Consider the following 12773-nt stretch of genomic DNA (forward strand, 5'->3'; position numbering starts at 1 on the left):
TCTGTGCTTCCAGGCCTTAGCCATGAGTTTTGTGAGTGCCTGGCATTTTTTTTTTGCTGCTCTTTTGTATCTCTGCCTCATTATTTTGGAGATCTGATCAGACAGGTTTTGGCCGTTGTTTGGATTCTTACCAGGGTTTTGGATTTGCACAACCTAGCTGAGTAGGAAAGGGTTGTTTGACTCACAATTGCCCTGGTATTGTTTAAAACTGCCCCTAGCACCATGCTGGACTCCAGTGAGTCGTATTATTAAATTCTAGACAATGTGTCCCTTTGCATTTAACTTTCAGATCTATTAAAATGCAAAGAACAAGCACTATAATAGGATCATAGGAATAAAGGAGAGGCAATTTAACTCTTTCCTCTCTAGTTCCAGCCCCTAATGCCGGAATGGACAACCCATGCCCTACATGCAGGTGTCCCTTGTACCTCAAGAATGCACCACTGCAGACTTCTGGTGGAGACATGGCCGACTGAACAGCTGAGCCTACAAGCTCTGAGAGACTTGACAACGCAGCAGTTTTTGGGGCTCAGGCAGGCTTTTTATGTGAATGCTTTGGTCTGTTTTGAATTGGGTAAGGATTTGAGAATGTTTATCTGGATTGCTTTTAAGCCTTGTTCGACTTTACACTTCTTTTTCCAACAATTTGGATTAAGATTGATAAGGTATAAACAGTAAATGCTGGTTTTAGGATTTAGAATTAAGATTGTTATAATTGCAGCATTATTAATTTTCAGAGTAAACAATTTATATGGCTTTTAGTTTGATTTTTGTTATAGTGGACAGAAATGTATAGAAATAGTGGTAGGAAGGAAATTATTTATTTATTTATTTATCAAATGTGTCACCGCCCATCTCCTCCCACCAGGGGGACTGGGCAGTAAAATTAATTAAATAAATGTATTTTGGGGGGAGTTGATTGAGAGGTTTATATATTTCTTTTTCTTTTAATATAAGGGGAAGGAGCAATTGTATTCAGTGAGTTTTATAGTATGCTAACAGAATGATTTATAGAAATAATGTGATTTTGGTTTGATATAGAGTAAGGGATGGATTATGAAAATTGCTGTATATTCTTACTAAAAGTCAGAAGTCACCTTTATGTAATCTTTAAAATTCTTTTTCTTGTTTTCACTTTTTAGTTTTTTCTTTTCTTTTTGTAGTTTTTTGCTTTTTTGTAGTTTGTATCTTTGCTTTAAATCTAAATATATGCACCACTGCAGTTCAATCATGGGAATTGACCAGATGACAGTCTTTATTACTTGTAATCAACAGATCCGCTCATTACACTAGAAATCACATGGTAATACATAATAGGTATAATGGAACATTTTATTGTCTAATTTCTTTCCTTGGGTAGAACTGTCAAGTTTATTATTCAGTGATCAAAAGGTCACTTCACAGTAAGCCCAACTAAAATCACTGGAGCAATGGAAACAATAGGAAAAAGGATATCCTATAGCAGTATCTTCTAGGCTTGGTCAACTCACAGCACTTTCTGCAGCACTGCAGGGTCAGAGAAAGTAAAGTTGTCTGCCATGCAACACCTGATGAACACAGAAGGGCTGGCCAAAATAGCTGCTGTGCCACTGTCTGACAGCTGCCAGTGGGCAGCAATCTCTTTGAGGATCTGCCACCTGCAGGCAAGAGACAGAGCAAAGATGGCTTCTCTCTCTCTCCCAAGTCAGATCCTCTCTGAGAAGGCAGAGCCAAATACAGAAGGAACAAGAATGAAAAAGTTCTTTGGCCCAGCCTTCTTCTCTGAAAGGGATTTAACCATTTCCTATCAGCTCAATCGTTGCAACTGAAAATTTGAGACTCTAAATTGATTAAGAGCCTCTCAGACAGTCATTAATGAAAATAAATCCACTTGTTAGTGCAGTTGGAATACTTACAGTTGAAATCTTCACACAGCCTTTACAGTTAAATTAAGGAAAATAACAAAAAAAAAATGTTTGCCAACAATTCAGTAACTTTCTGATAGCATTTATATTTGGCAGGATGGTATTTTCTGAATGACAACTGTGGGTAGTCAAGTCGGTTGTCTCAACAGGACAAAAAACAGAATTATTCTAAAATTAAGGGGATGCAACTGATTATGTTATTCAGAAGCATTTTTGTACTGTATTATTGATATTCCAAGTAAATAAATAAAACCTCCACACTTGGAAAATATTTTAGTTTTTGTCGTTACTTTATTCTACAACACAAGCAACACAAATAATTATGATTTGTTTTAAAATATCCTCCTTTAAGAATTCCCTTGGACAAAATATACACAAAATACGTTTTGCAAAGTGGCTTACAACGAACTGTTCTTAAACATAGACAAAAGAAAAACTGTTCAGATATGTCCCTCCCCCCACCCCCCCCACATATACCAAAAGAAGAAGAGGGCCTAGAGGAATCATTTGTATTTTAAGAGCACAAGGAAAGCTATGGCAGGATCCAGACATTTTGTCAACAGGTATTCCTCATAGGCTTTCAGTAGCCACCATAAAACAAATGCAAAGACAACAAACTGTGAGGACCCATCGAGGGTCTCAATATATCCTGGCCCCAAAGTTCTTTACATCCAACCTTCTTCTGAGTCTTTAAGTGCTTAGAGCAGTGTTTCTCAACCTTGGCAACTGGAAGATGTGTGGACTTCAACTCCCAGAATTCCCCAGCCAACTTGGCTGGCTGGGGAATTCTGAGAGTTGAAGTCCACACATCTTCCAGTTGCCAAGGTTGAGAAACACTGGCTTAGAGAATTATGTTGGCCAAAGACTATGCACATCCAAGAATAAATGTTGGCTGGAAAAGGGCCCCAAGTGTTGTCTCTTTCAGAATGGTTTGGATTCCTGTCTTTTCATGCCTAACTAACGGTACGAGCCCGAATGTGGCAAGGATCACTATTTGATTTTCATTTTTTTAACAAATTGGATCTTTGGTATAAGAGAGCAACTGCTCCTTTGGGGGTTGCACTTTACCGTTTGGCATAGGATCTGTCTGGGGAAAGTAATCATTGCAGGAACTGGTTAAGATAATAAATAAATTGCCCAAAGACTGAAGTTCCTCTTTCGTCTTAGTAGAGCAACTTTCTGTTCAGTTAAGACAGAGCATTGTCTCTCAGAGTTTTATGCTAGAAAACAAAACTCACCAGCTGCCATCACAGAAAACAACTCTGCAAATAAATCACAGCATTGTGTGAAGGTTCTAACTCATATACTTTCTGACACTGCTGACAGCATTTTTTTTCCTACTTCTGCCTCCAAGTCATGGGCAGCTGCTAGTAGGAGATTATTTAGAGTATGGATATCAGGGCGCCACCATAAATTGCACTATCCTTTATGGATGTAAACAAATAAAATTGATACAGAATGACTACATTCTGTGACTGCCCTCTGATTCCTGTAATGTGCAAATTCCATCCTAGATCCCGTAATTGCAACCCAACCTTTGCATAGTGAAATGGTGCAAGTTTCTGCCCTGAAGAATGCCCTTTCCCCTGCCCATTTCCCATTTTGAGATGTATGGAGACCAAGTCACTGAGTATACAACTGCCTGATTTTGCAGGCCCTACTGGAGAAGTGAGATTCCCTGACCCAGGAGGGCCCTGCAAGTTTGCAATGCAAACATGAGCTCTGGGCTCACAAGCGCTTGGTCTTTTGGAAAATGGGAAGGGCAGGTAGATCAGCGCACACATAGTCTAATGGCTCTCTCCACCATGACAAATGTGCACGCATGGCTTGCAAGGCAGAAGGCTCCACCGCCAAGCATGCCTCCCAGTCTTATGACATTTGTTTCCATAATAAGGCTATGCAAGTTGGAAAGCATTAATAATAAAATTCTTGTCCCTCCAGTCAGTGATTTTCAATTAAATATCAAATTAACTTTCTAGTTCCTCCCTTGACATCATCTACCTATCTGCAGAATGAGGCACTGTCTTCCTTTTCTGCCCTGCCCACATTTTTCTTCAACTTTGGCTGAACTTGCAGCCAACTTACATCTTAGAGTCACATACTACCTGAAGCCACAATAAATAAATAAATAAATAACAATCTGATCTTCAGCATGAACTGTTGTGTATCTACCACTTGCCCTTGTGGTGATAGCAGCAACTGGAATGGTTTACAATCAATAGTCATTCTTGGTAGGGGCAGGAATGCTCAATACTTCCCTTCATCATATAAATAAATATAATCCATTGTTGCCTGCTTTGTAATAGTGGCCCTACAAGTTTGTTACACAGCACTTTGCTACTCCACACACACAATGTACAAGTAACCAAGACCCAACAGCATAGAACTGAAAAGCAGCATTTGAAATCGAAACAATTTTTTTTCAGCATTCGGGAGAACAGATGAAGAAATCCTGTGTGTGGTGTTTCTGTCCCTCTGCTCAAGTTACCATGTTCAACAGATGCTTCAAAGACAAGCTAGAGTTGCATACAAGATCTCACTAACAAACAACGGAGATGTACACCATGTGAAAATGTTCCCCTAAAACATAATTCCCTCTTCACAAAGAACCATAGAAACACTGCATTATTTAAATCTTAAAAAACAAACAAATAGAAGAATCAAACAATCATCTCAGGGCACAGCATTGACAAAGAATTAGTAATAGACAATCACTAAGGTTCAGCAGCAGCTGACGTGACTCATACATTCAAGGTCTTCTGTTAACTGAATGAGAAAGAGGGGAAGCAAAGGAAACACTGAGGCCCCTGTTCAAGCAAGCTGCAAGGCATCATATATCAGGCTGATTAAGGCTCTTCCACTCATCCAGTTCGATGACTGAGACTGAAAATGAAGGCTAGCACAACAGGCAGTGCTGCCCTGTTCATAAGTTAGATCCCAACTGTACTGTATCCCAATGTGGCACCAGAATGCTTTGCTGGTGCCCTCTAACATTTGCAGAGACAAGAGCTACTGCTCTCATTTGGGCATCTTCACCAACAATGACTTAACAAAGAGAGGGAAGGCAGATGCAGGGTTTGATTATATTCATGTAAAACATGATGGAAAGGTGTGGGCTCACATGCTATGAATTATTTTTGGAGCCAGCTGTTCCATTTTAGCAGGAGTTCAAGGGTGAGCTCCCCTTTATTGGCCTAGTTGGGATTCACTAGCATTTGGCTCTTCCTCACCAGCTGCCTGTAGGCACTTCCACACCAATGTTCTGAATTCCTTTGGGATCAGTCCCAGACCAGACTGAGCTCATGTCACATGCCTTGGACCCAAAGTGACTTAATCACTGGCTTTGCAGACCTTGTGGGTCATTGATTGACATAATCTCATGCCTCCCCTGGTACCTGTCCCTGAGCTCATCTCCCATCCATCACACCCTGATCCATAAGTTTCCAACATAGATATCCCATTTAGAATTTCTCTTCCTTCACTCTCCCACACCAGCCAGAATAGGAACATGAAGCATTGGTCACAGCTATAAAGAAAAGTGGCTGGTGGCAAAATTGTCATCAACAACATGTCATTTCACCTTTACAATTCATAGTAGTTTCTAAATGTATGAAATGGTTGGTGTTGGAATGGCTGGGAAACATTCAAAGGACATTAGTGCTTTTGCTTGCATTTTTTACAATCAACCATGCCTCACGTAGCTTCCCATCACAGCAACTTCTCAGGGGATTGGGTTTTTTGGCAAAGCAGACAAAGGCACACAAATAAATGTAGTGAAAACCATAGAGGGAGAGTGCCAGTTGTTTTAAAATTTCTTTTTGTGTTGAATGTACATTTCTGTCGGATCATTACAGAGAAATTGGGTGGCAGGGGAGGGAGTCTGACTAGATGAAGTTCTTTGCATTCTGCTATCGGTCAGCTGGAGGGAGAGAAAACACAAGTGATCCCTCACGTCCTCTTGAGGGTTCTATAAGTTTTGAGGTCCGAAGTTAAGACAATCATGGTCAATTTCAGGGTGAGAAGTTGACAAGGTGCAAATGCTGATCTGAAAGGCAAGAGGAGGTGACAGCTGCCTTTCCCTAGGCATTCTGGAACTAACACCTCATTGGCTGCTCCTCCCTGGAACTGCTTCCATTCACAACCACTCTAGCCAGCTACCTCCATCTCTTCTGGCTTCCCTACAAATCGCAGACTGACTTTTTTTTTCTTTCCTCTTATATAAGAACTGTCTTGTATAATGGCCACATTATATAAACTTGTGTATTTTCCCTTCCTTGTGTATTATTTTCTCAATTATAACCAGCCTATTATATCATAAACTAATCTTTAAAGTTATGGTCTACTCTATATACTTCAAGAAAACATTTTGTATAAATATAGTAAATAAATAAAGGTGTGGCCTAATCTGTCCCATAATTAACATAACATTTCTAACATTTCTTTATATTCAGCTATGGATGTCAGCCAGCTTGGCTTAAGAAAAGAATGATGAGTGGATGATATTTCTGTTTGGCCATAAAACCATAAAGGTCACTAAATAATCTCTGAGAACAATTTATTTTACAGATTTGTTGTAAGGGCAAAAAATTGATAACTCTACATATTCTATTCAGCTGCGAGAGCTGGACCATAAGGAAGGCTGAGAGAAGGAAGATTGATGCTTTGGAACTGTGGTGTTGGAGGAAAATGCTGAGAGTGCCTTGGACTGCAAGAAGATCAAACCAGTCCATCCTCCAGGAAATAAAGCCAGACTGCTCACTGGAGGGAATGATATGAAAGGCCAAACTGAAATACTTTGGCCACATAATGAGAAGACAGGACACCCTGGAGAAGATGCTGATGCTAGGGAGAGTGGAGGGCAAAAGGAAGAGGGGCCGACCAAGGGCAAGGTGGATGGATGATATTCTAGAGGTGACGGACTCGTCCCTGGGGGAGCTGGGGGTGTTGACGACCAACAGGAACCTCTGGCGTGGGCTGGTCCATGAAGTCACAAAGAGTCGGAAGCGACTAAACGAATGAACAACAAAACATATTCTATTCACAAACCTAATTTTCAGATTCTTTTGCCCTGACAAAGAAGTCAGACAATACAAAATGGAAAGCTTGAAAACAGAAAACCTGGGACACATGTAAATTTTATGGCATTTGTTAACTTACAGTGGAGGGATGGGAAAGGACTACAGAACCAGAAAACCCATCTATTTATTGGTACATCTATTTTTTTTTTAAATGTAGATGATTTAAGGATCAGATGCCTCATTTAAGACACAACAGAAATCTGTACTAAAGATATCTCAGCAATCATTATATTCTCAATGGTCAGTCTTGACGAAGCCTATTATACGAATGTGTCCATGCTACTTGCCTTGCTCCACAATCTTCTTTGCTACCTTCCTGCAAAAGAAGCATTCCTTTTCGTTCCGTAAAAAATATGCAGTATCAAACATACTGAGCTTTCATATATCAGCCTGTCTGAATACCTATTTCAAATTTAATATAAAGTCTCCTCCTGTCATACTCTCCTATGTCACATTCTCTGGTGTTGTGAGTATGACTACACTGTGCTCTTAAGATTTAACAGCGTGGGATAGATTTTGCCAGCTATTACTGACTAGCAACTGGGCAGATGTATACCCCTCTACCATTTTTATAGGTAAGTTTTCAACAAATGCACTTTATTTGTATGCCTTGAAGTACATTAGATTCAGTCTCTATTCGATAAGGCAACCAAAGTCTTCTACACAATGATGTCATAAACCCTCCCTACTCTTCCCAGCCATTCTCTCAGAGCCTGACGAACCCGAACGTCTGTCACGTGGCAAGTCAATTGACTGATGCAGGGAAATACTGCTGGTTGGAGGGCGATGAAGATCTGGTCTGGTAGGGATTGAATCTGGTTAAGAACTGTCAGAACCATGTTGGTCCACGCCTAAAACAATGCAGAGAGAGAAAAAGAGGGGAGTGAAGGGAGTGAATACATTAGGACAATGCAAAAGACAAATGGAAGAACAAAGATCAATAGGGAAAACAGGAAGGATACTTTTAGAAAAAATGCAACATCAGTGTTAAGTGAGAACCCAAGCAGTTCAGTATGAAAAGCTGTTTTGCCAGGCTTGAGTAACAGGCCTATCAGCATAAGCTGCCCAAGAAAAGAGAATTATCTCTTTAGAGGAGGGACACTTAACAAACCTTTTCTATCTTTCGGTACCAAATCTAGTTGATCCATGCCAAGATGCATAAAGAAGCTAGCGTGACAAACATGCCAAAAGAAAGAAACTAAAAGGCAGTAACTAAAAGGCTCACTATTGCAATGTGCTCTACAAGGAGCTGCCCTTGAAGATCACTTGGAAGTTTCAACTGGTCTAGAATGCAGCAGCACAAGCAGTGATGGGCATGCCTCGGTATGCTCATGTGACTCTTCTGCTTCATGAGCTGCACTGGTTACTGATATGCTTCTCGGTACAATTCAAGGTGCTGGTTATGACCTAAAGAACTCTATATGGCATAGGGCCTGTTTACTTGAGGGACCGCCTATCTCCCGTGGTATCATCCTAGCCAGTTTGATCCAACATGGCTGGCATGCTCTGGGTCCCTTCAATTAAACAATGTCATCTATTGGGCCCCGGAAGCATGCCTCCTGCCCTGGGGCCTCCCCTCTGGAACGAGATTTCCCCCAGTATCTGTGTGGCTCTCATGCTGCTGGCATTCTGGAAAGCCTTAAATATCTGGCTGTTCTCCCAGGCCTTGGGTCAGAGTGGTTCACATTCCCTGCTGAATTGTGTGGATATGGATAGCTGGATCTGCCATCAGTTCTTGTTGTTTATTTCTTTTCTTTTTTTCTATTTATTGTAATCTATTTTTATTCTCTTGGTTTTATTGTACACCGCCCAGAGTCAAGTTTGGAGTCAGGTGGTGACTAAATTGAATGAATTAAATTGAATCAGAAAATATGGGATACTAGCTTATTGTGAGAAGCGCCACAAGGATCTTGTTGGCATTTGAACTAATCACGGAAAACTCCCAGAGCTGCAGAAATGATTGTTGGAGTGTTCACACAGAGGTACGTTGGAACAGGTCACTTTGGCCAAGAAGCTGTAGGTATATATTCTATATGCAGATATCTGTATCTGTATATCTTCATGTGTACAACAAGAGCTGAACGTTTTGCTTAAGGCTCATTGTGTAGTCACAAGTGTCTTATATTTTATTATACAATTGTAGATTTCTGTTTAAAAACCAATTAGGAGAGCAAGTGCCCCAATATTAAAGGCAAAAGCAGGTGTCCCAAATTTAAAGTTCTTCCACTTTATCTCCTCTCTCCTCCTCCTTTCTTACCTGTATTTGTGCCTCACCATCCCGGACTGATATACTGAGCGAGCTGACAGTCGACCCGGAGCGTGGCCTCTTTTCTTGCCTCAGAATCTCTGGTCCTGCACTGAAGGAGTGCCTCATTTGGCCTTTATCAATCAGATTTTGTGGCCGTTGGGGGAGTGGTGAATCTGGCCCTCTTGTGCCAAGTGGATCCCCTTTCTTGTCAGCTTTCATCTCTTTGGAGAAGTTAGCCAAGTTATGCTGTTGTTGCTTCCTTTTCTTATATTCTGTCATTAGCTTTGATATGGTTTTATCTGTTGCTATGGTGTAAATTTTGTTGCTAGCACTCTCCCACCATTCTTTTTTTCTGCCTGGGTCTTTCTTCTCCGTTTTGGGGCTCAATGGTGGAAGCAGCAGAATATCTGAACTTCCCTTAGGAGTGATGTTTTCTGTGAGCAAGTCCCTAATCTGGCTTTTATCATCTTCTGAAGGGGTGTCTTTTCCAGAAAGACCTCCAGTAGATGGTGTGGATGTTTCTGATTGAAAGGATGGAAGGATGAAGAAAGGGTCTCCTCTGAAGACAGGGAGCTCATCAGCACTATTTTCCAGATCCAGATGCATCTGAATGTAGTTATTACATAACTCCATGCAGAGTTTGTGAAGCCTTTTGATTAACCAAGCCCAATCTGCATTGCTCACAGGTTGAACACTCAGAGATGGCAACCTGGCCCTCCACTGCCTCTTCTCCTTCCCCCTTGGTGGGCTGACTTGAGCAGTCTCTTCAAAAATGTCTTCATCTTCTGAAGAGCATTGTTGGGATGAATCGGTGCTCCTTTCATCATCTTCAAAAAGGATTTTCTTCACCTGCTCTGCAGTGATATTTTCCTGATTGGTCACAATAGCGCAGATCAAGGCATGGAAGTAGATATTGAAGCTCATGGCCGACTGGCGGTATAAGTTGGCAGCCCCACCAATGCCAGATACCTTTTTGAGCAAGCACTTCAACCCGGTCCTTGTATCAAACTCTCTAGCTGTCCGGTATGAGTCCAGCAGTAGGTCAAAGATGACAGCCAAGTTCTGCATAGAAATGTACCTGAGGAAACCGGTGAGTTTGGTTTCTGGCAGTTGGTGTATTATTTTCTCTTCAGCATGTGAGGGCCCTTTCACAAATTCTTCCAACAAAATATCATATAAATTCTGCAGCAGCACTTGGTGGGAAAGCAGGCTCACTACAATTGTCCTGAAAGGGATACTTCATGTAGCAGAAGAAGAGAGAGAGAGAGAGAATTTAGAACCTCATTAACATTTCTTTAACAGCTTAGTTATATTAGTCTCTTTCGCCAAGAAACTCCAGGTGATAAGGTAATGATCACCTCATAGCTATTACGAATTTTTGTTGTAAACATTATTATTCACTAATACTGATCATACTGCAACTCGCACTGTATGCGTTTTAATAATTGATGTTGTGTTTGTAGTCCTTTCATTGTGTTTTAACACTCTCTGGTGGTGGAATTCTGGCATTTGTTTTCTGGCACCAAAGATGTGGCTTTCTGAGGAATGCTAGGTAAAAGACTAGCCAAAATGACATGCCCTGTTTCATGCATATTTCAGTTTGGAGATAGAAGTGGTGGTGATGTTTTCTCTTTCGGCATGCATGCAAGTGAGACATCACAATGTGCCAGAAATTGTGCAGGGAGGGAAGTCGTTGTCCTTGGTACCACATTCACTACTGGCAAAATAGCAAAGATCTCACTATGGCATATTTGCACACCGCAAATGTGGAAAGAGGAAGGGGTGGAATATACACAGGAACTTTCAAGGGTTTCCATTTTATAAATGCGTCTGACAGAGGTTGCAATTCATCCAAGGGCTGAAGTTGCAACTGTACTGGCCTTCTTCCTTGCTGGATTAGTCTGAAAAGGCAGGAAAGCATCTCCCCTTTGAGACTAGCTAGATAGGGAACAGCAGTTCTTTTTAAGTAGCTACTTAAACTTCTTAAGTAGCTAAGAGGATACTTTTTTGTGGACAAGTATCTATATCTCAAATGCCATTTAAGAAAATACATTATTCGGCTTTGGGTTTAAAATTGCATTGAAGGAAAGAAACTCTGTCTTACCCAAGTTTCCTGTGTATTGGTTGCAGCATTATAAAGGAAAATCAGACAGAAAAAGAGAAACTCTACTAAGTGAAAACAAAACTGCAGTACACTTCCTGATTCTGACATGCAAGAGAAGACAAAATAAGTGAGCAAGCAAACCCACTGTTGTAGCAAGTCTTGTAAAGGGGGACAATAGTAGCCCCGCTAAAAAAATTAAGGAGTGAGGTCCCAATCAGAATAGATGGAAAAATGGGACAGCATGAATGTTATTTATTATATTCCTAAAATGAGTTCATAGTTTGTACAAATGCTCACAATTAACCCAGAAATCTGAATTTAAGGGTTGTTGGTTGTCTGCAATAACTCTTGGGGGAAAAAAAAGTTTCATTGTACACATATTCCCCCTTCCCTCTCACATACTTTGGCTAATTCAGCATTAAAGATGCTAATCTACGGCCTGCCATGAGGGTCTGCATCTAAAGCATGCACTAACCGTGCCAAGGATATTTGATGAAGTTCACCACCACACTCTTATTCTGAGGCAAGAATGAATTGTCTGGATGTCTCAAGAGTCATGCCACCCCCCAATGCAGGTAATGCCAGGCTTCTCAAACTGTAGGTCAGGGCTGCTTGGGGGTCACAAACAACTCAGAGAGAGAGTCACCTTTTTTTTAATGCTGCACAGGCAGAACAGGACCACTGCCAACATTCGCTGTGGTCTATGCTCCTAATTCTATCGCAAAGCTTGAGCATCCCTTGGTGTACATTTGGTATATTTATTTCTGGTTCAACCCCATTCATTCTATTCACACACATTTATTTATTATTTAAGGGAGTCATGGTAGAGCAGAGTTGGAAAACACCTGATCTATTGGATTATATATTCACACTGAGATAAGAGTAGCCTACCTTTTATTCTCCACTGTAAGACACCAAACCATCCAAATATAAATACAAGCAAAAACTGCCTTCCATCGGTTTCATTTTGCTTGTGGTTTAACCTTAGAAATGTGCCCCTTACCTTTTTTGTGAATGGCCGTTGGACTTCTTATCAGGAGGCAGCTCAATAATAAGCACACAAGACTGAGCATGTTCAAATCCTTCCTTGTTATTTGGTGTCTTTGGGGAGCACTGGGTGTCCAACATAAACACCTGCAGGAAAAATTACACCAATGGGCTGTTGCCTTATGGTTAATCAGGAACTAGAGGTAACTCAGCAGCAGAGCAAGCAGTTTGGGATGCAAATGACACAAGCCCGGTCTTTGGCATTTGCACTTAATTCATCTCAGGTAGGAAGACTTGAGCAAGACAAGGGGAACTACCGTTGTGCAGAATATTCCCCAAGCAATTTCTGTTTGATGGATCAATGGCCTCACTTAGCAGGAGGCAGTTCCCTTTTGATCTGCACTGCAAATAGAGTCATACAATAGGCAAAACCAACCCAGCAGAATAACTGA

General features: G+C 41.0%; 1 protein-coding gene and 1 long non-coding RNA gene across 2 annotated transcripts in view; both read right to left on the bottom strand.

Moving 5' to 3' along the window:
• Positions 1-3111: 3111 nt before the first annotated feature.
• Positions 3112-5871, bottom strand: LOC134501502 (uncharacterized). The gene is made up of 2 exons (XR_010068360.1): positions 5235-5871; positions 3112-5203 (listed from the first exon to the last, which is right to left on the bottom strand). It is a non-coding gene; the product is annotated as an uncharacterized LOC134501502 (long non-coding RNA).
• Positions 5872-6444: 573 nt separating this feature from the next.
• Positions 6445-12773, bottom strand: part of ARFGEF3 (ARFGEF family member 3) — a 78725-nt gene continuing 72396 nt past the window's right edge. The window contains exons 32-35 of the mRNA XM_063309337.1: positions 12338-12468; positions 9240-10467; positions 6947-7833; positions 6445-6517 (exon numbers count right to left, since the gene is read on the bottom strand). Of these exons, the coding sequence (XP_063165407.1) occupies positions 7642-7833; positions 9240-10467; positions 12338-12468 (1551 nt within the window). The 3' untranslated portion in view covers positions 6445-6517; positions 6947-7641. The remainder of the gene's footprint in view (positions 6518-6946; positions 7834-9239; positions 10468-12337; positions 12469-12773) is intronic.

Source organism: Candoia aspera, chromosome 1 (genome assembly GCF_035149785.1).
Source record: "Candoia aspera isolate rCanAsp1 chromosome 1, rCanAsp1.hap2, whole genome shotgun sequence".
Taxonomy (NCBI): domain Eukaryota; kingdom Metazoa; phylum Chordata; class Lepidosauria; order Squamata; family Boidae; genus Candoia; species Candoia aspera.